The sequence below is a fragment of the Zonotrichia leucophrys genome, chromosome 24, assembly GCF_028769735.1.
Source record: "Zonotrichia leucophrys gambelii isolate GWCS_2022_RI chromosome 24, RI_Zleu_2.0, whole genome shotgun sequence".
Classification (NCBI taxonomy): Eukaryota; Metazoa; Chordata; class Aves; order Passeriformes; family Passerellidae; genus Zonotrichia; species Zonotrichia leucophrys.
The window spans coordinates 3,438,818-3,458,372 of record NC_088193.1 but is presented as its reverse complement, the minus strand read 5'-3'; the positions used below and the strand labels follow the sequence as shown (position 1 = coordinate 3,458,372).

At 43.9% G+C, this 19,555-nt stretch overlaps 1 protein-coding gene across 2 annotated transcripts in view; it reads right to left on the bottom strand.

Moving 5' to 3' along the window:
- Window positions 1-377: 377 nt before the first annotated feature.
- The window catches only part of UBASH3B (ubiquitin associated and SH3 domain containing B), a 99,278-nt gene continuing 80,100 nt past the window's right edge, over window positions 378-19,555 (bottom strand). For both annotated transcript variants that reach the window (XM_064731954.1, XM_064731955.1), the window contains exons 6-14: window positions 18,562-18,770; window positions 15,541-15,676; window positions 14,469-14,589; window positions 13,855-13,977; window positions 9,746-9,838; window positions 8,449-8,593; window positions 6,119-6,225; window positions 2,745-2,854; window positions 378-761 (exon numbers count right to left, since the gene is read on the bottom strand). In XM_064731954.1, the coding sequence (XP_064588024.1) occupies window positions 624-761; window positions 2,745-2,854; window positions 6,119-6,225; window positions 8,449-8,593; window positions 9,746-9,838; window positions 13,855-13,977; window positions 14,469-14,589; window positions 15,541-15,676; window positions 18,562-18,770 (1,182 nt within the window). In that variant the 3' untranslated portion in view covers window positions 378-623. The remainder of the gene's footprint in view (window positions 762-2,744; window positions 2,855-6,118; window positions 6,226-8,448; window positions 8,594-9,745; window positions 9,839-13,854; window positions 13,978-14,468; window positions 14,590-15,540; window positions 15,677-18,561; window positions 18,771-19,555) is intronic.

Genomic DNA, 19,555 nt, shown 5'->3' with positions numbered 1-19,555 from the left:
TATCAACCATCTTTATTTCTTAATATCAACCAGATCTCTTCTTTAATATCAACCAATCTCTTATTTTCCTGAATATCAACCAATCTCTGCACAAATCCAGCACATTTTGAGCACTCAGAGGAGAGTGCAGCCTGCAGGACAACCCTGGACTCATTTCCAGCCTTGGGGAAGGATTATTTTGAATTTTTGGATTTTCCTGCGAGGTGCTGAGGGTTTGGGGGCTGCGAGTGGAGCAAGCACGAGGTGCTGAACAAAAACAGCAGTGAGAAAACAACCCCAGCATCCTGCCTGCCCCACTCTCATTGTCCCCACAGCCAAAGTGTCACCAGGTGAGGTGACAAAGGTGAGGAAACCAACCCCGAGCTGTGCAACAGCACTCCAGCTGTATTTTAATTTATTTTTTTTTCTCCCCCTCCTCAACTCGGCCCGTTTTGTTGTAAACGAGCTGATTTGCAGTTTATTTAAATTAAAAAAAAATTTTTGCGGGGCTGTGGGATGCGCGGAACAGGCGAGGAGGGTTTTTCCTGCTGGCAATAAGACACGAGGAGGAAGGTGAGGAAGGTGATGAAGAGGAGGAAGAGGAGGCATTGTCCGGCCGGGCAGGGCTGTCCCTGCTGCTGCCCCTACTCCTGCAGGAGCGTCTCTCTCCAGTTGAAGCCCCCGGTGGGGCCGTGGGTGAGCGGCAGGATGGGCGGGTCCGTGAGCTGCCACACGCCCGTGTCCCCCAGCTCCTCGCAGGAGCAGAAGCCCAGGTAGGGAATCTGCGAGAAATTCAGGAAAAAAGCAGGAATTGAGCTGGGCAATGCCAAGGGATCCATACCCACCCCAGGGGTGAGACCCCGCTGGGCCACTCCAGCATTTCACCCGTTTTTCCCCTCTCTTTCCCTCTCCAAATGTCCATTTTCAGATGGTGATTGACAGACTGTGCACCACGAAAAAAACAGATTATACCCTTGAAACGTGGGATTAAAAATGTAGTTTTGAATGGAATGTGGTTTTAAAAATGTAGTTTTAAGAAGGTAGTTTTGAATGAAACGTAGCTTTAAGAATGTAAGTTTAAGAATGTACTTTTAAGAATGTAGGTTTAAGAATGTAGTTTTGAATGGAATGTGGTTTTAAAAATGTAGCTTTAAGAAGGTAGTTTTAAGAAGGCAGGTTTGAATGCAATGTAGTTTTAAGAAGGTAGTTTTGAATGCAATGTAGTTTTAAGAATGTAGTTTTGAATGGAATGCAGTTTTAAAAATGTAGTTTTAAGAAGGCAGGTTTGAATGCAATGTAGTTTTAAGAAGGTAGGTTTAAGGAATGTACTTTTAAGAATGTAGGTTTAAGAATGTAGGTTTGAATGGAATGCAGTTTCAAAAATGTAGTTTTAAAAAGGGAGTTTTGAATGAAACGTAGCTTTAAGAATGTATGTTTAAGAATGTACTTTTAAGAATGTAGGTTTGAATGGAATGTAGTTTCAAAAATGTAGTTTTAAAAAGGTAGCTTTGAATGAAATGTAGTTTTAAAAGTGTATGTTTAAGAAGGTAGTTTAAGAAGGCAGTTTGAAAGCAATGTAGTTTTAAGAAGGTAGTTTGATGGAATGCAGTTAAAATGTAGTTTTAAGAAGCAGTTTTGAATGAATGTAGTTTTAAGAAGGTAGGTTTAAGGAATGTACTTTTAAGAATGTAGGTTTAAGAATGTAGGTTTGAATGGAATGCAGTTTCAAAAATGTAGTTTTAAAAAGGGAGTTTTGAATGAAACGTAGCTTTAAGAATGTAAGTTTAAGAATGTACTTTTAAGAATGTAGGTTTGAATGCAATGTAGTTTTAAAAAGGTAGCTTTGAATGAAATGTAGTTTTAAAAGTGTATGTTTAAGAATGTAGTTTTGAAAGGAATGTAGTTTTAAAAATGTAGATTTAAGAATGTGGGTTTGAATGGAAAGTAGTTTTAAGAATGTAGTTTTAAAAATGTAGTGTTGAATGGAATTGTAGCTTTAAAAATGTAGGTTTAAAAATGTAGGTTTAAGAATGTAGTTTTAAAAATGTAGCTTTGAACGGAATTGTAGTTTTAAAAATGTAGTTATGAATGAAATGCAGTTTTAAAAAGGTGGTTTTGAATGAAACGTAGCTTTAAGAATGTAAGTTTAAGAATGTACTTTTAAGAATGTAGGTTTGAATGAAATTTAGGTTTAAGGATGTCGTTTAAATGGGATGTAGGTTTAAATGGGATGTAGGTTTAAAGGGAATATAGGTTTAAATAGGGACCAGCTCAAAGCAAATGTGGTCCCAAACCAGCACAGCTTTGGGGGAAATGTGGATGTTCCTGCAGCTCAGGTGGGCCCCTGACCCCACAAAGCACTGAACTGTCCCTGCAAACCCATCTTAAATGGCACCTGACCCCACAAAACACCAAGCTCAGGTGGACATCTGACCCCACAAACCCAAAAGGCTCCCTGCAAACCCTTCTCAGGTGGGCACCTGACCCCACAAAGCACAAACTGTCCCTGCACACCCATCTTAGATGGACATCTGACCCCACAAAGCACCAACTGTCCCTGCAAACCCATCTTAGATGGACATCTGACCCCACAAAGCACCAACTCTCCTTGCACACCCATCTCAGGAGGGCCCCTGACCCCACACTCTGCCCCAGCCTCTCAAACCCTTCTCCCTCACCCTCCTGACTCCTGAAATGAGTCAAAAACCCAGACCAAGCCCTGCTCCAGCAGATTCCAACTTGGTTTTGTCCCTGCTGGCCCTCACCTTTCGGACCATCTGTACAAAATCCTTGGAGTTCTGGGGGGACAGCCCCTGGAGCTGGCAGGTGCAGGCCTCCAGGGAGGAGGCGTGAGCCACGATCAGGATGTTATTTCCTGAAATAAAAGGAGAAACACTGTTGGGGAAGGTGAAGCAGGAAAGCCTTATCAATATCATTGTCTGGCAAAAGATTTTGAGAATATGGAAACTATAAGTGAGATTGAAATGAAAGCAAGCTTTGAGATCCCTCAGTTACTGAAAATCTGGAAAACAATGGTGTGGCTGCTGAAGGTGATCCCCTTTGGATGGAACAACACCCTCTGCCTGCAGACAGGCCCAAGGGTCAGAGCAGACCCTGCAGCTTGGCAGAAGGGGCCCAAAGAGGAGTTTTTAGGGTTTAAAATGTAACACAGGATGGTAATGTAATGATTCTTATAGGCTGTATGGAAATGCTGTAGGATTTGTATCTTGTACTAGATTGGTGAGTGAGAATTAGAATATTCAACACAGAAGATTTATGTTATTGTAACAGGAACCTCACTCTCTTACCCTCTCACCATCTCTCCCTGTCTCTTCTCTGGGGCCTGCTCAAGCTGTGGCTGCAGCTCCCAGCAGGGCCCTGCACTTGGCCCTTTGCAATGAATCCCAAGTTCCAGGACCAGAAGAAGATTTATTGTATTGTAATGGGAACCTCACTCTCTGATCCTCTCTTTCACTCTCTCATTCTCTCTTTACCACACTCTTGCCTTCTTTCTCTTTACCTCTCCCTCTTTGGGGCCTGCTCTGAGCTGTGTTTGGCAGCTGCCAGCAGGGCCTGCACTCAGGCCCTTTGCAATAAACCCCAAATTCCAAAAGGTCACCGCACCCAGGCCCTTTGCAATGAACCCCAAATTCCAAAAGGTCACTGAACCCAGGCCCTTTGCAATGAACCCCAAGTTCCAGGACCAGAAGAAGATTTATTGTATTGTAACGGGAATCTTGCTCTCTCATTCTCTCTTTACCACTCTCTTTACCTCTCTCTCCCTCTTTGGGGCCTGCTCTGAGCTGTGTTTGGCAGCTCCCAGCAGGGCCCTGCACCCACATCCTTTGCAATGAACCCCAAATTCCAAGCCCTGGCTGCAGAGATCTCCCATCTCCATCCATCCCAACCATCCTACCCCTGTCACTCCTACAAAACACAGCCTGAGGAGGGACCCAAAGCCAGGTTTAGGGGCTGGTGCCCCAGATCAAGCAGCCTTTTAAAACACTTTATCCTATAACAACACATCAAGCTGTGAATTGTCGCTGTCACATTTTCTGAAAACTCTTTTCCCAGAATTTTTCTCCTGAGCAGAGAAGCCTCAGAGAAAAAGGAAAACAATAATTATTTGATTTGCTTCTCCTGTGTTTTGCTGCTTTGGAATGTGGTTGGAGATTGTTTCATTGGTTTCATGGGAATTGTTTTAACTTATTGTCCAATCAGGGCCAAGCTGTGTCAGGACTCAGAAGAGAATCACAAGTTTTCATTATTATCTTTTTAGCTTTCTGTCTGTATCTTTTCTGTATTCTTTAGTATAGTTTAGTATTCTTTAATATAATATAGATCATAAAATAATAAATCAGCCTTCTGAGAACATGGAGTCAGATTCATCTTTCCTCCACGAGGCACCCCACAAATACAACAGTGAATGAAGGGGAAAATGAGATTTGTTACATGTTCAGAGCATTTCTCCATTTTCAGGATAGTGCTTTCATTCCTACTTGGTTTGAAAATGTTTTCTGGAGCAAACAAGAATTCCAGTGAGGTTTCAGCTGTGTTGGGAAGCAGATGCTTTTTGCCTACGCAAAAATTAATTCCTGTTACAACAAACACTTTAATTTCACTTGCTGGCTTTGCACAGTGGCAGCTCTGCATTTCCATTTCTGAGATCCTTCACAAGCAATGCCCCACTGTGCTTTTGAATTTTGGTGTGCAAACCATTAAAATCAAAGCTTGGAATGCAGAGTCAGGTCAGTGAGAGGAAATTGTGAAAACGACAGAATTTAGGGATTCTCAGAATGTTGTGGATCAACAATAACAGTTAGGGGTTTTACAAAAAATTAATTTTGTGTTTGGGGAAATGTTCTAAGGTTTTTATGGGAATATAATGTAGAGGAGGAGCTTGGACAGGGGAGGGAAAATGCCCCATTTAGTGCTGAGAACACACAGCAGAGGGCAAATAATTCATTTATTCCCTGGGGAATAAATTCCCACCATTCGAATGGGATCCCTAAAATTGTTCTGCTGTTTAACTTTACGGCCCTCTCTTATAGGATGATATATCTGAAAAATAATTAATTTATTTGCTTGGTAATAAATTCCCATCATTTCAGTGGGTTGGGATCCCTAAAATAATTCTGCTATTTAACTTTATGGATCTGTCTTTTAAGAGGAGTATATCTGAAAAATAATTAATTTAATCCCTTGGGAATAAATTCCCATCACTCCAATGGGATCCCTAAAATAATTCTGCTATTTAACTTTATGGCCTTGTCTTGTAAAGTGATGTATCTGAAAAATAATTCATTTATTCCCTTGGGAATAAATTCTCATCATTCCAATGGGATCCCTAAAATAATTCTGCTGTTTAACTTTCTGTCCCTCTCTTGTAGGGTGATGTATCTAAAAAATAATTCATTTATTCCCTTGGGAATAAATTCCCATCATTCCAATAGGTCAGGATTTCTAAAATAATTCTGCTATTTGACTTTATGGACCTCTCTTGTGAGGTGATATATCTGAAAATTAATTCATTTACTTGCTTGGGAATAAATTCCCATCATTGCAATGGGATCCCTAAAATAATTCTGCTGTTTAACTTTCTGTCCCTCTCTTGTAAGGTGATGTATCTAAAAAATAATTCATTTATTCCCTTGGGAATAAATTCCTATCATTCCAATAGGTCAGGATTTCTAAAATAATTCTGCTATTTGACTTTATGAACCTCTCTTGTGAGGTAATGTATCTGAAAAATAATTCATTTATTCCCCTTGGGAATAAATTCCTATTACTCCAATGAGTCAGGATCCCTAAAATAATTCTGCTATTTGACTTTATGGACCTCTCTTGTGAGGTGATGTATCTGAAAAATAATTCATTTATTCCCTTGGGAATAAATTAATTCTCTTGGGAATTTCCATTTATTCCCTTGGGAATAAATTCTTACCATTCCAATGGGTCAGGATCCCTAAAATAATTCTGCTATTTAACTTTCTGGCCCTCTCTTGTAAGAGGAATTTATCTGAAATTATAGCTCAGGATTTTCCAATGCTTCTGGGAGAAAGGATGGGAAATTCATCCCCTTAGAGGGAAATTTTTCAGGAATATTGGAATTGCCACCCCCTCTGCAGCGCTCACTCACCTTTGCCTTTACATTCACTGATGATTTCCTTCGTCACTTGGTAGCTCCTGCTGATGTAGGAGTCGTAAGACTCAGAAACCACCAACTTGCTGACAGGAATATGAGGTCTGAGGGGAGAAAAACACAGCCAGGGAATAAAAATAAAGAATTCTAACTAACTGCAAGGTCTGTGCGACCTCCATGATCAGGAGGAATCGCCAGTGATATGGGAAATTTGGTTGATAATAAGCCAAAATTTATTTTATACATATTTTTATATAGAATTATATTTGTATAATTTATATGTCAATATCTAGAATTATATATATTATATATTTTTATGTATTTCAGATGCAGTGTATAGATCTTCTATATAATCATATGTTTATATAATTTCTATATCAATATCATATATTTATCTATATATTTAATATAATATATATTATATCATTTTCAAGTCACATATATTCTATATATATTATATAGCATTTTCAGGTCATATATATATATAGATATTAATTAATAAATGTATATACACATACATATATACATACATATATACACACATATATACACAGATATATACATATAAATATATATTTATATATAATTTTTGGGTCACATATACAATATATATTATATATATTTATAGATACTATTTAAGAGATCTATATACACATATATATATACACATATGTATATATACACATATATATACACACATATATATATTCATATATACATACAAAAATTTAAAAAAATAGATGAAAATATATAGAAATATATAAAAAAGATATCATTTTCAGGTCATGTCCAGCACAGCAGCCTGGAGCCTGCTCTGAATTTCCCTGGACACCCTCAGCAGCTCTCCCAGCCTGTGGTGACGTTCACCCTGAGCAGATTTGGGTGCCGGTGCCCAGAGCAGGTTTGGGTGCTGGGTGCCCGAGCAGCCTCACCCTGAGCAGGTTTGGGTGCTGGGTGCCCAGAGCAGGTTTAGGTGCTGGGTGCCCAGAGCAGGTTTGGGTGCTGGGTGCCCCGAGCAGGTTTGGGTGCTGGGTGCCCAGAGCAGGTTTAGGTGCTGGGTGCCCAGAGCAGCCTCACCCAGAGCAGGTTTGGGTGCTGGGTGCCCCGAGCAGGTTTGGGTGCTGGGTGCCCAGAGCAGGTTTAGGTGCTGGGTGCCCAGAGCAGGTTTGGGTGCTGGGTGCCCCGAGCAGGTTTGGGTGCTGGGTGCCCAGAGCAGGTTTAGGTGCTGGGTGCCCAGAGCAGGTTTGGGTGCTGGTGCCCAAAGCAGGTTTGGGTGCTGGGTGCCCAGAGCAGGTTTGGGTGCTGGGTGCCCAGAGCAGGTTTGGGTGCTGGGTGCCCAGAGCAGGTTTGGGTGCTGGGTGCCAGAGCAGCCTCACCCAGAGCAGGTTTAGGTGCTGGGTGCCCCGAGCAGGTTTGGGTGCTGGGTGCCCAGAGCAGGTTTAGGTGCTGGGTGCCCAAGCATGTTTAGGTTGTGGTGCCCAGAGCAGGTTGGGCGCCGGTGCCCAGACAGGTTTGGTGCTGGTGCCCAAGCAGGTTTGGGTGCTGGGTGCACCAGAGCAGCTCCAGCTGAGCAGTGTTTGGGTGCTGGTGCCCAGAGCAGGTTTGGGTGCTGGTGCCCAGAGCAGGTTTGGGTGCTGGGTGCCCAAAGCAGGTTTGGGTGCTGGGTGCCCCGAGCAGGTTTGGGTGCTGGGTGCCCAAAGCAGGTTTGGGTGCTGGTGCCCCGAGCAGGTTTGGGCACTGGTGCCCAGAGCAGGTTTGGGTGCTGGGTGCCCTGAGCAGGTTCAGGTGCTGGGTGCCAGAGCATGTTCAGGTGCTGGTGCCCAGAGCAGGTTTAGGTGCTGGGAGCCCAGAGCAGGTTTGGGTGCTGGGTGCCCAGAGCAGGTTTGGGTACTGGGTGCCCAGAGCAGGTTTGGGTGCTGGGTGCCCCGAGCAGGTTTGGGTACTGGGTGCCCAGAGCAGGTTTGGGTGCTGGGAGCCCAGAGCAGGTTTAGGTGCTGGGTGCCCAAAGCAGGTTTGGGTGCTGGGTGCCCAGAGCAGGTTTGGGTGCTGGGTGCCCAGAGCAGCCTCACCCTGAGCAGGTTTGGGTGCTGGTGCCCAGAGCAGGTTTGGGTGCTGGGTGCCCAGAGCAGGTTTGGGTGCTGGGTGCCCGAGCAGCCTCACCCAGAGCAGGTTTGGGTGCTGGTGCCCAGAGCAGCCCCACCCTGAGCAGGTTTGGGCGCCGCTGCCCCGAGCAGGTTTGGGTGCTGGGTGCCCAGAGCAGGTTTGGGTGCTGGGTGCCCCGAGCCGTTTTAGGTGCTGGTGCCCCCAGCAGCCCCTGGCCTCGGTACCTGTAGGTTGTGTCCACGCTGAGCGTGGCTGCCGCCAGGTCTGCGGGGGGGATCCAGGCGGGCAGCGAGCTCCCCGACACCCACTTGGTCCACTCGAACAGGCCGGGCTCCACCCGGATCTTCAGGCTGTTCTCCTGCTGCATGCCTGCAGAACACGGACAGGGGGCAGTGGGGAGGAACAGAGAAGCTTTAATGCTTCAGGTATTTATTCATTAAAAAATAAATGTAATTTGAGTTATTATTAAAGAAATAAAATTAATTAAATGTATGTCATGTATATGGTTCACTCAAACAAGCCGGGCTCTACCCAGATTTTCAAGGTATTCTCCTGTTGCATACCTGGAAAACAGGGAGATGAGGCCAGGTAGCAGTGAGAAAGAAGAGAGAAGATTTAATGCTTCAGGTATCTGTTAATTTATTGGTTTTCTATGGGAAATTAAGTATCACTATTCCTATTTTCCTATTGTTAAGTATTGCTTATTCCTGTTCTCTATAGGAAATTAAGTATTAAAATAAATTAAATTATTTAATGTATGCCCTACAATTGATTTGTAAATAATTACATAATTATTAAAACAAAAATATATTAATTATAAAAATCGAAAATAATTCATTTAATGCATTCCCTACAATACATACATTGTATACAATGTATTGTAAATAATTATTAAAACAAAAATATATTAATTATGAAAATCAAAAATAATTCATTTAATGCATTCCCTACAATACATACATTGTATACAATTTATTGTAGGGAATGTCAAGCTCTGGCTGGCAGCTGGTGCAATTAGAAAAGGGCTCCTTATGGATTGTGCTGATATAAAATATATTGCTATGGAAATGATGATTAGCATTCACTTAATAGATAATAGTAATTAATTTAATTATAATAGAATAATAGAATAGAATAATATATATAGCAATAATATTATCTATAATAAAATAAAATATAATAATACAATAGAATAGAACAATCAAATAAAACAATAAAGTAAATAATAATAAATTAATAATTAATAGATCAATTATAACCTATATATTAATAAAGACATTTTAAACAAATAAATAATAAATTTAAATAGGTTAAATAAATTAATTTTATTTAAATAATAAATAAAAATTATATAATATAATAGTATACCAATATAATAATATATAATAATATAGTAATTAATTCAATAATAAAATTAATACTAATTACCACTCCGCATGGACTTAGGTCCATGTTTTTTCCCTGTTTGTCAGATTTTTTGCAGCACATGAGGACAGCCCAGCCTGTCCCTGTGGCCCTTACCTTTCAGGATGTTGTGGGCTGTCTGCACGCAGCGCAGCGAGGGCGAGCTGTAGATGTAATCTACAATGGTGTTGGTTTCTAGCAAGGCTTCACCTGCAAGAAAGCGTCCCCTCAGAGCCTCAGATGCCACCAGCAAAGTGTCCTTGGAGCTGTTAATGCCACCCAAAGTGTGTCCTTGTCCCCTGAATGCCACCAGTTGAGTGTCCTTGGGCCCATTCATTGCCACCAGGAAAGTGTGCCCCCAAATCCCTTTAATTCTCCACAAAATGTGTCTCTGGACACCTTTACTGCCACCAGCAAAGTGTGTCCTCAAACCCTTTTAATGCCACCAACAAAGTGTCCTCAGACCTCATTAATGCCACCAGCAAAGTGTCCTTGGAGCTGTTAATGCCACCCAAAGTGTGTCCTTGTCCCCTGAATGCCACCAGCAAAGTGTCCTTTGACCCATTCATTGCCACCAGGAATGTGTGCCCCCAAATCCCTTTAATTCTCCACAAAATGTGTCCTTGGACCCCTTTAATGCCACCAGCAAAGTGTGTCCTCAGACCCTGTTAATGCCACCAGAAAAGTGTCCTTGGATGCCTTTAATGTCACAAATTGCGTGTCCTTGGACCCCATTAGCAAAGTGCGTCCTTGAACCCTTTTAATGCCACCAGCAAAGTGTCCTTGGAGCTGTTAATGCCACCCAAAGTGTGTCCTTGTCCCCTGAATGTCACCAGTTGAGTGTCCTTTGACCCATTCATTGCCACCAGGAAAGTGTGCCCTCAAACTCCTTTAATTCTTCACAAAATGTGTCCTTGGACACCTTTACTGCCACCAGCAAATTGTGTCCTCAAACCCTGTTAATGCCACCAATAAAGTGTCCTCAGACCCTGTTAATGCCACCAGAAAAGTGTCCTTGGATGCCTTTAATGTCACAAATTGTGTGTCCTTGGACCCCATTAGCAAAGTGTGTCCTTGAACCCTTTTAATGCCACCAACAAAGTGTCCTCAGACCTCATTAATGCCACCAGCAAAGTGTCCTTGGAGCTCTTCAATGCTACTCAAAGTGTGTCCTTGTCCCCTGAATGCCACCAGTTGAGTGTCCTTGGAACCATTTATTGCTGCCAGGAAGTTGTGCCCTCAAACTCCTTTAATTCTCCACAAAATGTGTCTCTGGACACCTTTACTGCCACCAGCAAAGTGTGTCCTCAGACCCTGTTAATGCCACCAGCAAAGTGTCCTCAGACCCTGTAAATGCCACCAGAAAAGCGTCTTTGGATGCCTTTAATGTCACAAATTGTGTGTCCTTGGACCCCATTAGCAAAGTGTGTCCTTGAACCCTTTTAATGCCATCAGCACTGTGTCCTCAGACCCCATTAATGCCACCAGCAAAGTGTCCTTGGAGCTGTTAATGCCACCCAAAGTGTGTCCTTGTCCCTGAATGCCACCAGCAAAGTGGCACTCAGGGGACAAGGAGCTCTTCCTTGGAGCTCTTCAATGCCACCCAAAGTGTGTCATTGTCCCCCAAATGCCACCAGCAAAGTGTCCTTGGAGCTCCTAATGCCACCCAAAGTGTGTCCTCGTCCCTGAGTGCCACCAGCAAAGTGTCCTTGGAGCTGTTAATGCCACCCAAAGTGTGTCCTTGTCCCCTGAATGCCACCAGCAAAGTGTGCTTGGAGCTGGTAATGCCGCTCAAAGTGAGTCCTTGTGCCCTGAACGCTACCAATTTAAAATTTAAATTTAAAATGTGTTTAAAATGCAACACTTTGTAAAGTGTCCTTGGAGCTGTTAATGCCACCCAAAGTGTGTCGTTGTCCCCCAAATGCCACCAGCAAAGTGTGCTTGGAGCATGTAATGCCACCCAAAATGTGTCCTTGTCCCTGAATGCCACCAGCAAAGTGGCACTCAGGGGACAAGGAGCTCTTCCTTGGAGCTGTTAATGCCACCCAAAGTGTGTCCTTGTCCCCTGAGTGCCACCAGCAAAGCGTCCTTGGAGCCGTTAATGCCACCCAAAGTGTGTCCTTGTGCCCTGAATGCCACCAATTTAAAATGTGTTTAAAAGATAACACTTTGTAAAGTGTCCTTGGAACTGTTAATGCCACTCAAAGTGTGTCCTTGTCCCCTGAGTGCCACCAGCAAAGTGTCCTTGGAGCTCTTAATGCCACCCAAAGTGTGTCGTTGTCCCCCAAATGCCACCAGCAAAGTGTCCTTGGAGCTGTTAATGCCACCCAAAATGTGTCCTTGTCCCTGAATGCCACCAGCAAAGTGGCACTCAGGGGACAAGGAGCTCTTCCTTGGAGCTCTTCAATGCCACCCAAAGTGTGTCCTTGTCCCCTGAGTGCCACCAGCAAAGTGCTGTGACACTCACAGGGTCCCTTCTGTCCCTGCTCCATGTGGAGCCTGAGCACCCACAGCTGCCCTGTGATTTATCTGTGCTCAAACAAGGCAGGATAATTTTAGCTGCCCCAGTTTGGCTGCGCCCAGCAAGGAGCGCTGGAAGGATTTGAGCTGAAATGCTCAGAGCTGTGTGTTTGAGGGCTGGGCTCTCCCATCACAGCTCCCAAGATGTGCTGCTTCACTGACAAAGGATTTCATCTGTGCACAAAGCACAGGCTCAGGGATGAGGATGGGGAGGGTGGGAGAGCGCTGGAAATGATTGGTGACAACATAAAGCCAGGCAGGCTGATAAAAGGATGCTGGTGTGGCAAACTGGGGGAAAAAAGCAGATTTTGCAGGAGGTGACAGCCACACTGCTGCAGTGCTCCATAATGTGGATAATAACAAAATTTTCCCAATGCATTCATCCTTTGACGGCTCTGATTCTCCCCATGTCCCACATTTCTGCTTTGCCTTTTCCTCAGCTGCAGCAGCTGAGGGAGATGAGGTTTCCTTTGGAAGAGGGAAATTGCTGGGGAAGGTGAAGGGACTTTGAAAAGCTCCTTGAAAGATTTAAATCCTGTTAGCTCAGGGCATCCAATCCATTTTTCCTGCCTTGAACATTTCCTTTCTCTGGTGGGGGGAAGATAATGGGAGGAAGTGGAAGATAATGCAGTTTCCTGGACAAGATCTTCATGGAACCATGGAATTATTTGGGTTGGAAAAACCAAAATCTCTGGGCAGGGACATTTTTCACCACCCCAGGTTGCTCCAAACCCTGTCCTTGAACACTTCTATGAATGTGCCACACTCATGGGAACAATTCCTTTAAATCCTTGAAAGATTTAAATCCTGTTAGCTCAGAGCATCCAATCCATTTTTCCTGCCTTGAACGTTTCCTTTCTCTTTATCTGGGGGGAAGATAATGGGAGGAAGTGGAAGATAATGAAGTTTCCTGGGCAAGATCTTCATGGAACCATGGAATTATTTGGGTTGGAAAAACCAAAATCTCTGGGCAGGGACATTTTTCACCACCCCAGGTTGCTCCAAATCCTGTCCAACCTGGCCTTGGACAATTCTGTGTATAAACAACCTGTGCCACACTCATGAGGAACAATTCCTTTAAATCCTTGAAAGATTTAAATCCTGTTAGCTCAGAGCATCCAATCCATTTTTCCCTGCCTTGAACATTTCCTTTCTCTGATGGGGGGAAGATAATGGGAGGAAGTGGAAGATAATGAAGCTTCCTGGTAAAGATCTTCATGGAACCATGGAATTATTTGGGTTGGAAAAACCAAAATCTCTGGACAGGGACACTTTTCACCACCCCAGGTTGCTCCAAACCCTGTCCTTGAACACTTCTATGAATGTGCCACACTCATGGGAACAATTCCTTTAAATCCTTGAAAGATTTAAATCCTGTTAGCTCAGAGCATCCAATCCATTTTTTTCCTGCCTTGAACGTTTCCTGTCTCTGATGGGGGGAAGATAATGGGAGGAAGTGGGAGGAAGATAACAAACCTTCCTGGGCAAGATTTTCATGGAACCATGGAATTATTTGGGTTGGAAAAAACCAAAACCCCCCTGGACAAGGACACTTTTCGCCACCCCAGGTTGCTCCAAACCCTGTCCAACCTGGCCTTGGACACTTCCATGAATGAGCCACACTCATGGGAACAATTCCTTCCCAAAAATCCCCCCCAAAATCCCCCCAGTCCAGCTGCAAGCTTTGCCTGCTGAGCAGCGCTTACCCACGAGCCTGGCCTGGGTGCAGCCCAGCACGGTGATGGGAGCATCCTTTTCATAATCCCTGAAACCACCGCTCCTCTGAGGTAAGTTGTGAGGCATGTTCAGGTTGCTGCGCATGTACCTGCCTGCAGGGAGAGGTGCCGAGCTGCAATTATTCCCTCAGACAAAGGCAGGAACATCACACCTGATTTTCCCCTCTCCCACCACCTCAGCTGTGCTGTCCTGCCTAAGCCTGGCTCATAAGCTGGTTTTTTTTCCCCATGTAAATCCATCAGGAATCTCCCAAAATTAAATTAAACACCTCTCACCAGCTCAAAGTCGGCACAGAATGTTGCTAAGGTTCTCAAATTTTTATTTTTATTTTTTATTTTTAGGACTGATTTCCCCAAGGGAATGTCATTTCTATCCCACAACAAACATTCCACTTTTACAGGAGGTTGGAATATCAGAGTTTAGAAAGAAGGGAGTTGTGAAATCATCCTTTCACCACAAGGTTTTGAATAGAGGAATCTATTGATTGGTTGTGACCAATCTATGGTTGTGACCATCTCAACTATGACATTTTAAGGCATTTTTGGAATAAGTTTTTACCCGATATGCGGCACGCTGGGCTCACCTTTGGCATCGAAGCACTGGGACAGCCAGTACTTGCCAAACACCACATCCATCCTCTCTCCATGCCTGCACACGAACAGGCAGCGCTTCTGAGGGCCCGGCTGGCTGCTTATCCTCAGGGGCTGATGTTGGGGGAGATGAAACAGGAAAGTGTGGGAATCCATAAAGTTAGAGGGTTTATAAGAAATGGTTAACAAAGAGTATTTAGGCCTCAAGATGTGGCCCGAAGTTCTGTTACAGCAGAAAAGTTTCCCAAGCAAGCAGAAAAGTTTCCCAAGCAGTAAACGTGACAAATAACAATAGGACTCTGTAGATTTGGCTTTAGGATGGCAACAAGTTTATTTAATCTATATCTTTAGAAGGTTACCATGAATAGAGCTCTGTTCTTTGTCTTTTATGAACCAGTCTTTGTTTTAACTACTCTTACGTATGTTTTATAAGATTAGATAGAAAGCTTGTCAATATGTCTTGTTTTGGTGTGATTGGTTGAAATCTAAACTGAGATGGTTTTATGTCATTCCGTTTTACCCCACCTTCGGAGACATTTTCCTTTAAGCCAGCATGCTGTTAACATCTAACAATGTTCTGAAGCTGATATACTAATAAACAAAAAAAGCTAGTCTAAATTTGTCCAGTGTAGTCCATATTTAGACTTTTGCCGCAGCAAGTGAGTTCCTCTCTTAAGACGTAAGTTCCTGAAACCATTGGATCTATAGCTACCCTAGTACCCACCACCTTATCAATATCATTGTCTGGCACAAAAGTTTGAGAATTTGGAAACTATAAGCGAGATTGAAATGAAAGCAAGCTTTGAGATCCCTCAGTTACTGAACAACTGGGAAACAATGGTGTGGCTGCTGAAGGTGATCCCCTTTTGATGGAACAACACCCTCTGCTTGCAGACAGGCCCAAGGGTCAGAGCAGACCCTGCAGCTGAAGGGGCAGTTTGGGGACAGGGTTGTGTCATTAAAAACTCTGTAACTTGTGCTGCAGGGAGTGAAAAGATAAATTTTTTGGGGAAAATCCATTCAGTGGAAGGCTGTCCCTCATGATTTCTGGCTGTGGGTCCCTACCTGCACGTTCTGGCAGATGATGGTGAGAGGCCCAGCGTCCCCTGGCCCTTGGTCCTCCTGCTGCCTTCTCTCCAGAGCTCCATCAGCAAAGGCTTGGAGGGACGGGCAGGATGAGGTGTTCAGGATGGAGTAGGACCTGCCAAAAATAGAAAAACATTGTCTTTGGGAATGGTTTTTGTGCTCTCAGGATGTTTCTGTAGCCTCCAGGAGCCGGTGGTAATTATTGTTGTAACTATTTTATTATTATTTGGGGTTTAGTGCTGCTCTGAGAGCACCTTGCCAGGTGATGCACACACGTGAGGAGACAATTCCATCTCCATGGGCTGTTTCCTTAGGAACAACTCACAGAACAATTCCCGAACTTTGCCCTGGGAGGTTCTCTCCACCCTGGAATGTCCTCATGGAAAACACCAGGACCCTCCTGGTGACCACAGGATGCTCACTAACATCACCTGGGGACCTGCCCATGTCACTGACCGTGGATTTGTGATCCCAAATTTGGGAATTAATGCCTGCAGGGAATTTGCACTCATTTCTGGCACAAGCTGTGGCTTCAGCAGGAAGCTGGGGCCTCTCCCTGGGCAGTTTTCAGGGTTTCTGTGCCCAAAACAGCTTCTCCCCCTGTTGCTCCTGCAATTTTCAGTGCTGCCTATTCCCTTTCCCACCTGTTTGGGAATTTATTCCCCCCAGTGCCTCCTGTTAAGGGCACCAAAGGGATTTAACAGAGCCCACTCTCCCTGCAGGGCCCTGCCTAATGATGGTCCCTCTGAACAAAGCTCTTATTCCCACATATTCAAGGACTTTGGCCAAAACCCTGGGGACTAAAATGTGACAGGCAATTACAGAAGCTGCCTCGACCCTCTGCTGACTCAGTTACCTCTGCTTAGTCATTAAAAAAAGAACATTATCAGGTAATGGATGTGGTCATTTACTCTGACAGAGAGAGTTGCCAGAGCTGGCACTTTTCAGTGCCTTAAATGCAGCAGGAGCTGCTTCCTGATAGCAGCAGTTGGGATAAAATCTCACAGGGGTGTCACAGCTGGTAAAATAGCCCCGAGTGACTCTGCCAGTGGGACAGAAATAGGTCACCTGCGTGAGTTGTATGATTTAAAGGAGGAAAAAACCCATTATGATGTTGGTCCTGATCTGTTATCTGCTGAATCAGGGTGCAAGGATGACACTGAGCTGCTGGATTATTCCTGAGCTCCCAGCAGGGGCTGGCACTGTTGAATTGTTCCCCCCGTTGTCCAAATGCAGGGGGAGCATTGGGGTCAGCACTGATCCATCCTCAGTGACCCCACAACTTGAATATTTGTGTGAACAGAATAGAGAATCATATTTCTGCACAAAGTGAATTTGTCCCAGCTGTCAGCCCTTCCTCCCATTCCATCCCTTTCCTGCCTTTACCCATATGACATTTTTTAAGGACACTGGTCTGGAGAATGCCAAGGATTTTTTTGGTTACCCCACTTCCCTTTGCCCCCAGGAGCTGCCACACAATTTCTGAGCCTTTCTTTCTCTTTTAATAAAGGCCACAAAGGCTTCACCATCTATTTATAGAGGCAGGATTTGCTGGGAATGGTGATGAGGCAGAGGCAAACTCTCAGTGTGCTGGAGAAGAGCCACCAGCCTGTCCCCAGTGCTGCTGGAAAACACAAACTGCTGAGGCTGCTCCAGCTGAGTCATCTCCTAAGGACAGCTCATTGTTTGGAGGCCTTTCCCCAAAATTCTGGGGTTTTGGGGGAAAAAATCCATCTCCTGCCTTCCAGATGGTGCCTTGTCTCCCCTGCTCTGGCAGGGATAAATGAGGGGTGAGTTAATGATTTCAGGATCAGCATTCTGTTTCATGAATTCCCACCAAAATCAAGAGGCATAACCTTATTTAAAAGATGAGGGCTGCATTCTCACTGAAGTTATTAACAAGATCCTAAAAATCTTCCTGAATATCCCAAAGAATGTTGCTGATCCAAAGTCCTCCCCAGCAGGGGGAAGATGTCTGTTCCCAAATTAACTCTCAAATTTACACCTTGCTGATGGCAGGCCCAGCCAGAGGTGCCTGCACAGCAGTGCTTTCAGCAGCCATCTGCTGCAGCTCCATCAGCCACAAAGAGCTGCTGCAAAAATCGGCGAAATTCACCTTGTCCTCCAGCCCCATGCTAAGGGAGAGCATCTGCTGCTGCTTGGCTGAGATGAGGCTCTGTGTGCCAGCTCCTTCCCCTCAGTGCCCTTCTCAGCATCCCTGCCCCAGCTGAAATCCCAGCTGCTGATGATGCCTTAACTTTGAGTATAATTATATTGTATTGTATTGTATTGTATTGTATTGTATTGCATTGCATTGCATTGCATTGCATTATATTACATTATATTATATTACATTACATTACATTACATTACATTACATTATATTATATTATATTATATTACATTACATTACATTATATTATATTATATTATATTATATATTTATATTATAAGTTTCTATTTTCCAGATTCTGGAAAAATATAAAACCCACACATTTTCTGGATTCTGCCTTAGTGTGTGACTCTGAACTTCATACAAAGTGTCAGCTCAAGTTCTCCTCACAGCTTGTGAACAGTCCTTGAACAATCCTTGAACAATCCAGAACAATCCTTGTCCAGCCCCAAAACCAAGGACACCGCTGCAGCTTCAGCCCCAAAAATTGCAAATAACAGGGAATGGAGCAACAAACAACAGAAAATTGAACAACAGAGAGCAAACTGGGAGGGTGGGACTGTAGAACCTGGAGCTGGAATTGGACAATTAACCCCAATATGGAAATGGACCAAAACTTCTAAAATTGTGACAACTCATGACTTGGGGTCCATCTTGCGTGTAGCCTTGGCCAGGCTCTTGTACTACCCAAGGTGTATCTTTAAAACCCTTTTAATAAATCGCTATTTTATTCTTTAACTCTGCCCAACCTTCATTCCAGGGAGCTTCCCAAGCCATCCCTGAGCCCATTTTGCAGCCATGGAAAGGAGAGGAGCAGCCTGACCTACCCATGGAACACCCAGGTGCCACATTCATCCGCCTTGGTGATGTAGTTCTCAGGCAGCAGCCCCGAGCAGCCAGTGGCCAGGGAAATGCCATAAATCCAGCCCTCGCTCGTGCTGCTCTGCTCCACTGGGGACATGAAAATGAAATCCCCTGGGACCAGCTCCAGCTCGTCGTCGTTCTGGGGGGTGTAGGGGTAGATCACTTGCAGAGTCTGGGGGAGAAAAAGCACAAAATGTTGTTAATGTCGCGTCAAACGGGCCCCCAGCTGGGTAATAATTAGCACAGACTCCAATAAATAATAATCTTTATTAACAAACCCATTGCTCTTTTATATATATTTATATATATATTTGCACCTCAACTGGTGCCATGATTTAGTCGAGGTGTTGGAATGTGGGTTGGACTTGATGATCTTAAAGGTCTCTTCCAACCTAGAAATTCTGTGATTCTGTGATTCTGTGATCTAATTGAGGTGTTGGAACGTGGGTTGGACTTGATGATCTTAAAGGTCTCTTCCAACCTAGAAATTCTGTGATTCTGTGATATTCTAGTTTGCTACATGTGGAATTGATTGGTCCTTTAGTGAAAACACCATCACCATTGGCTAATTAAGAAACCACCCTTTGGTGAACAAATCTCCATACCATCAGCTGGGTAATAATTAGCATATACTCCAATGAAAATTAATCTTTATTAAGAAACTCATTGCTCTTTTTTATATTCTGGTTTGCTACAGGTGGAATTGATTGGTGCTTTAGTTAAAACACCATCACCACTGGCTAATTAAGAAACCAAAGGATTTGGTGAACAAATTCCCATAACACACTCCATGCGTGCACAACACCAGGTGCAGCAAGTGGAGATAAGAATTGTTTTTCATTCTTTTCTCTGATCTCACAGCCCTTCCCAGGACAAAACCTGGAAAAGTTGTGTAAAGCTGCTGCAATGCCACCCTTCAACAGAGGGGCAATTTTTTGCGGTGATGATTCATTAAAA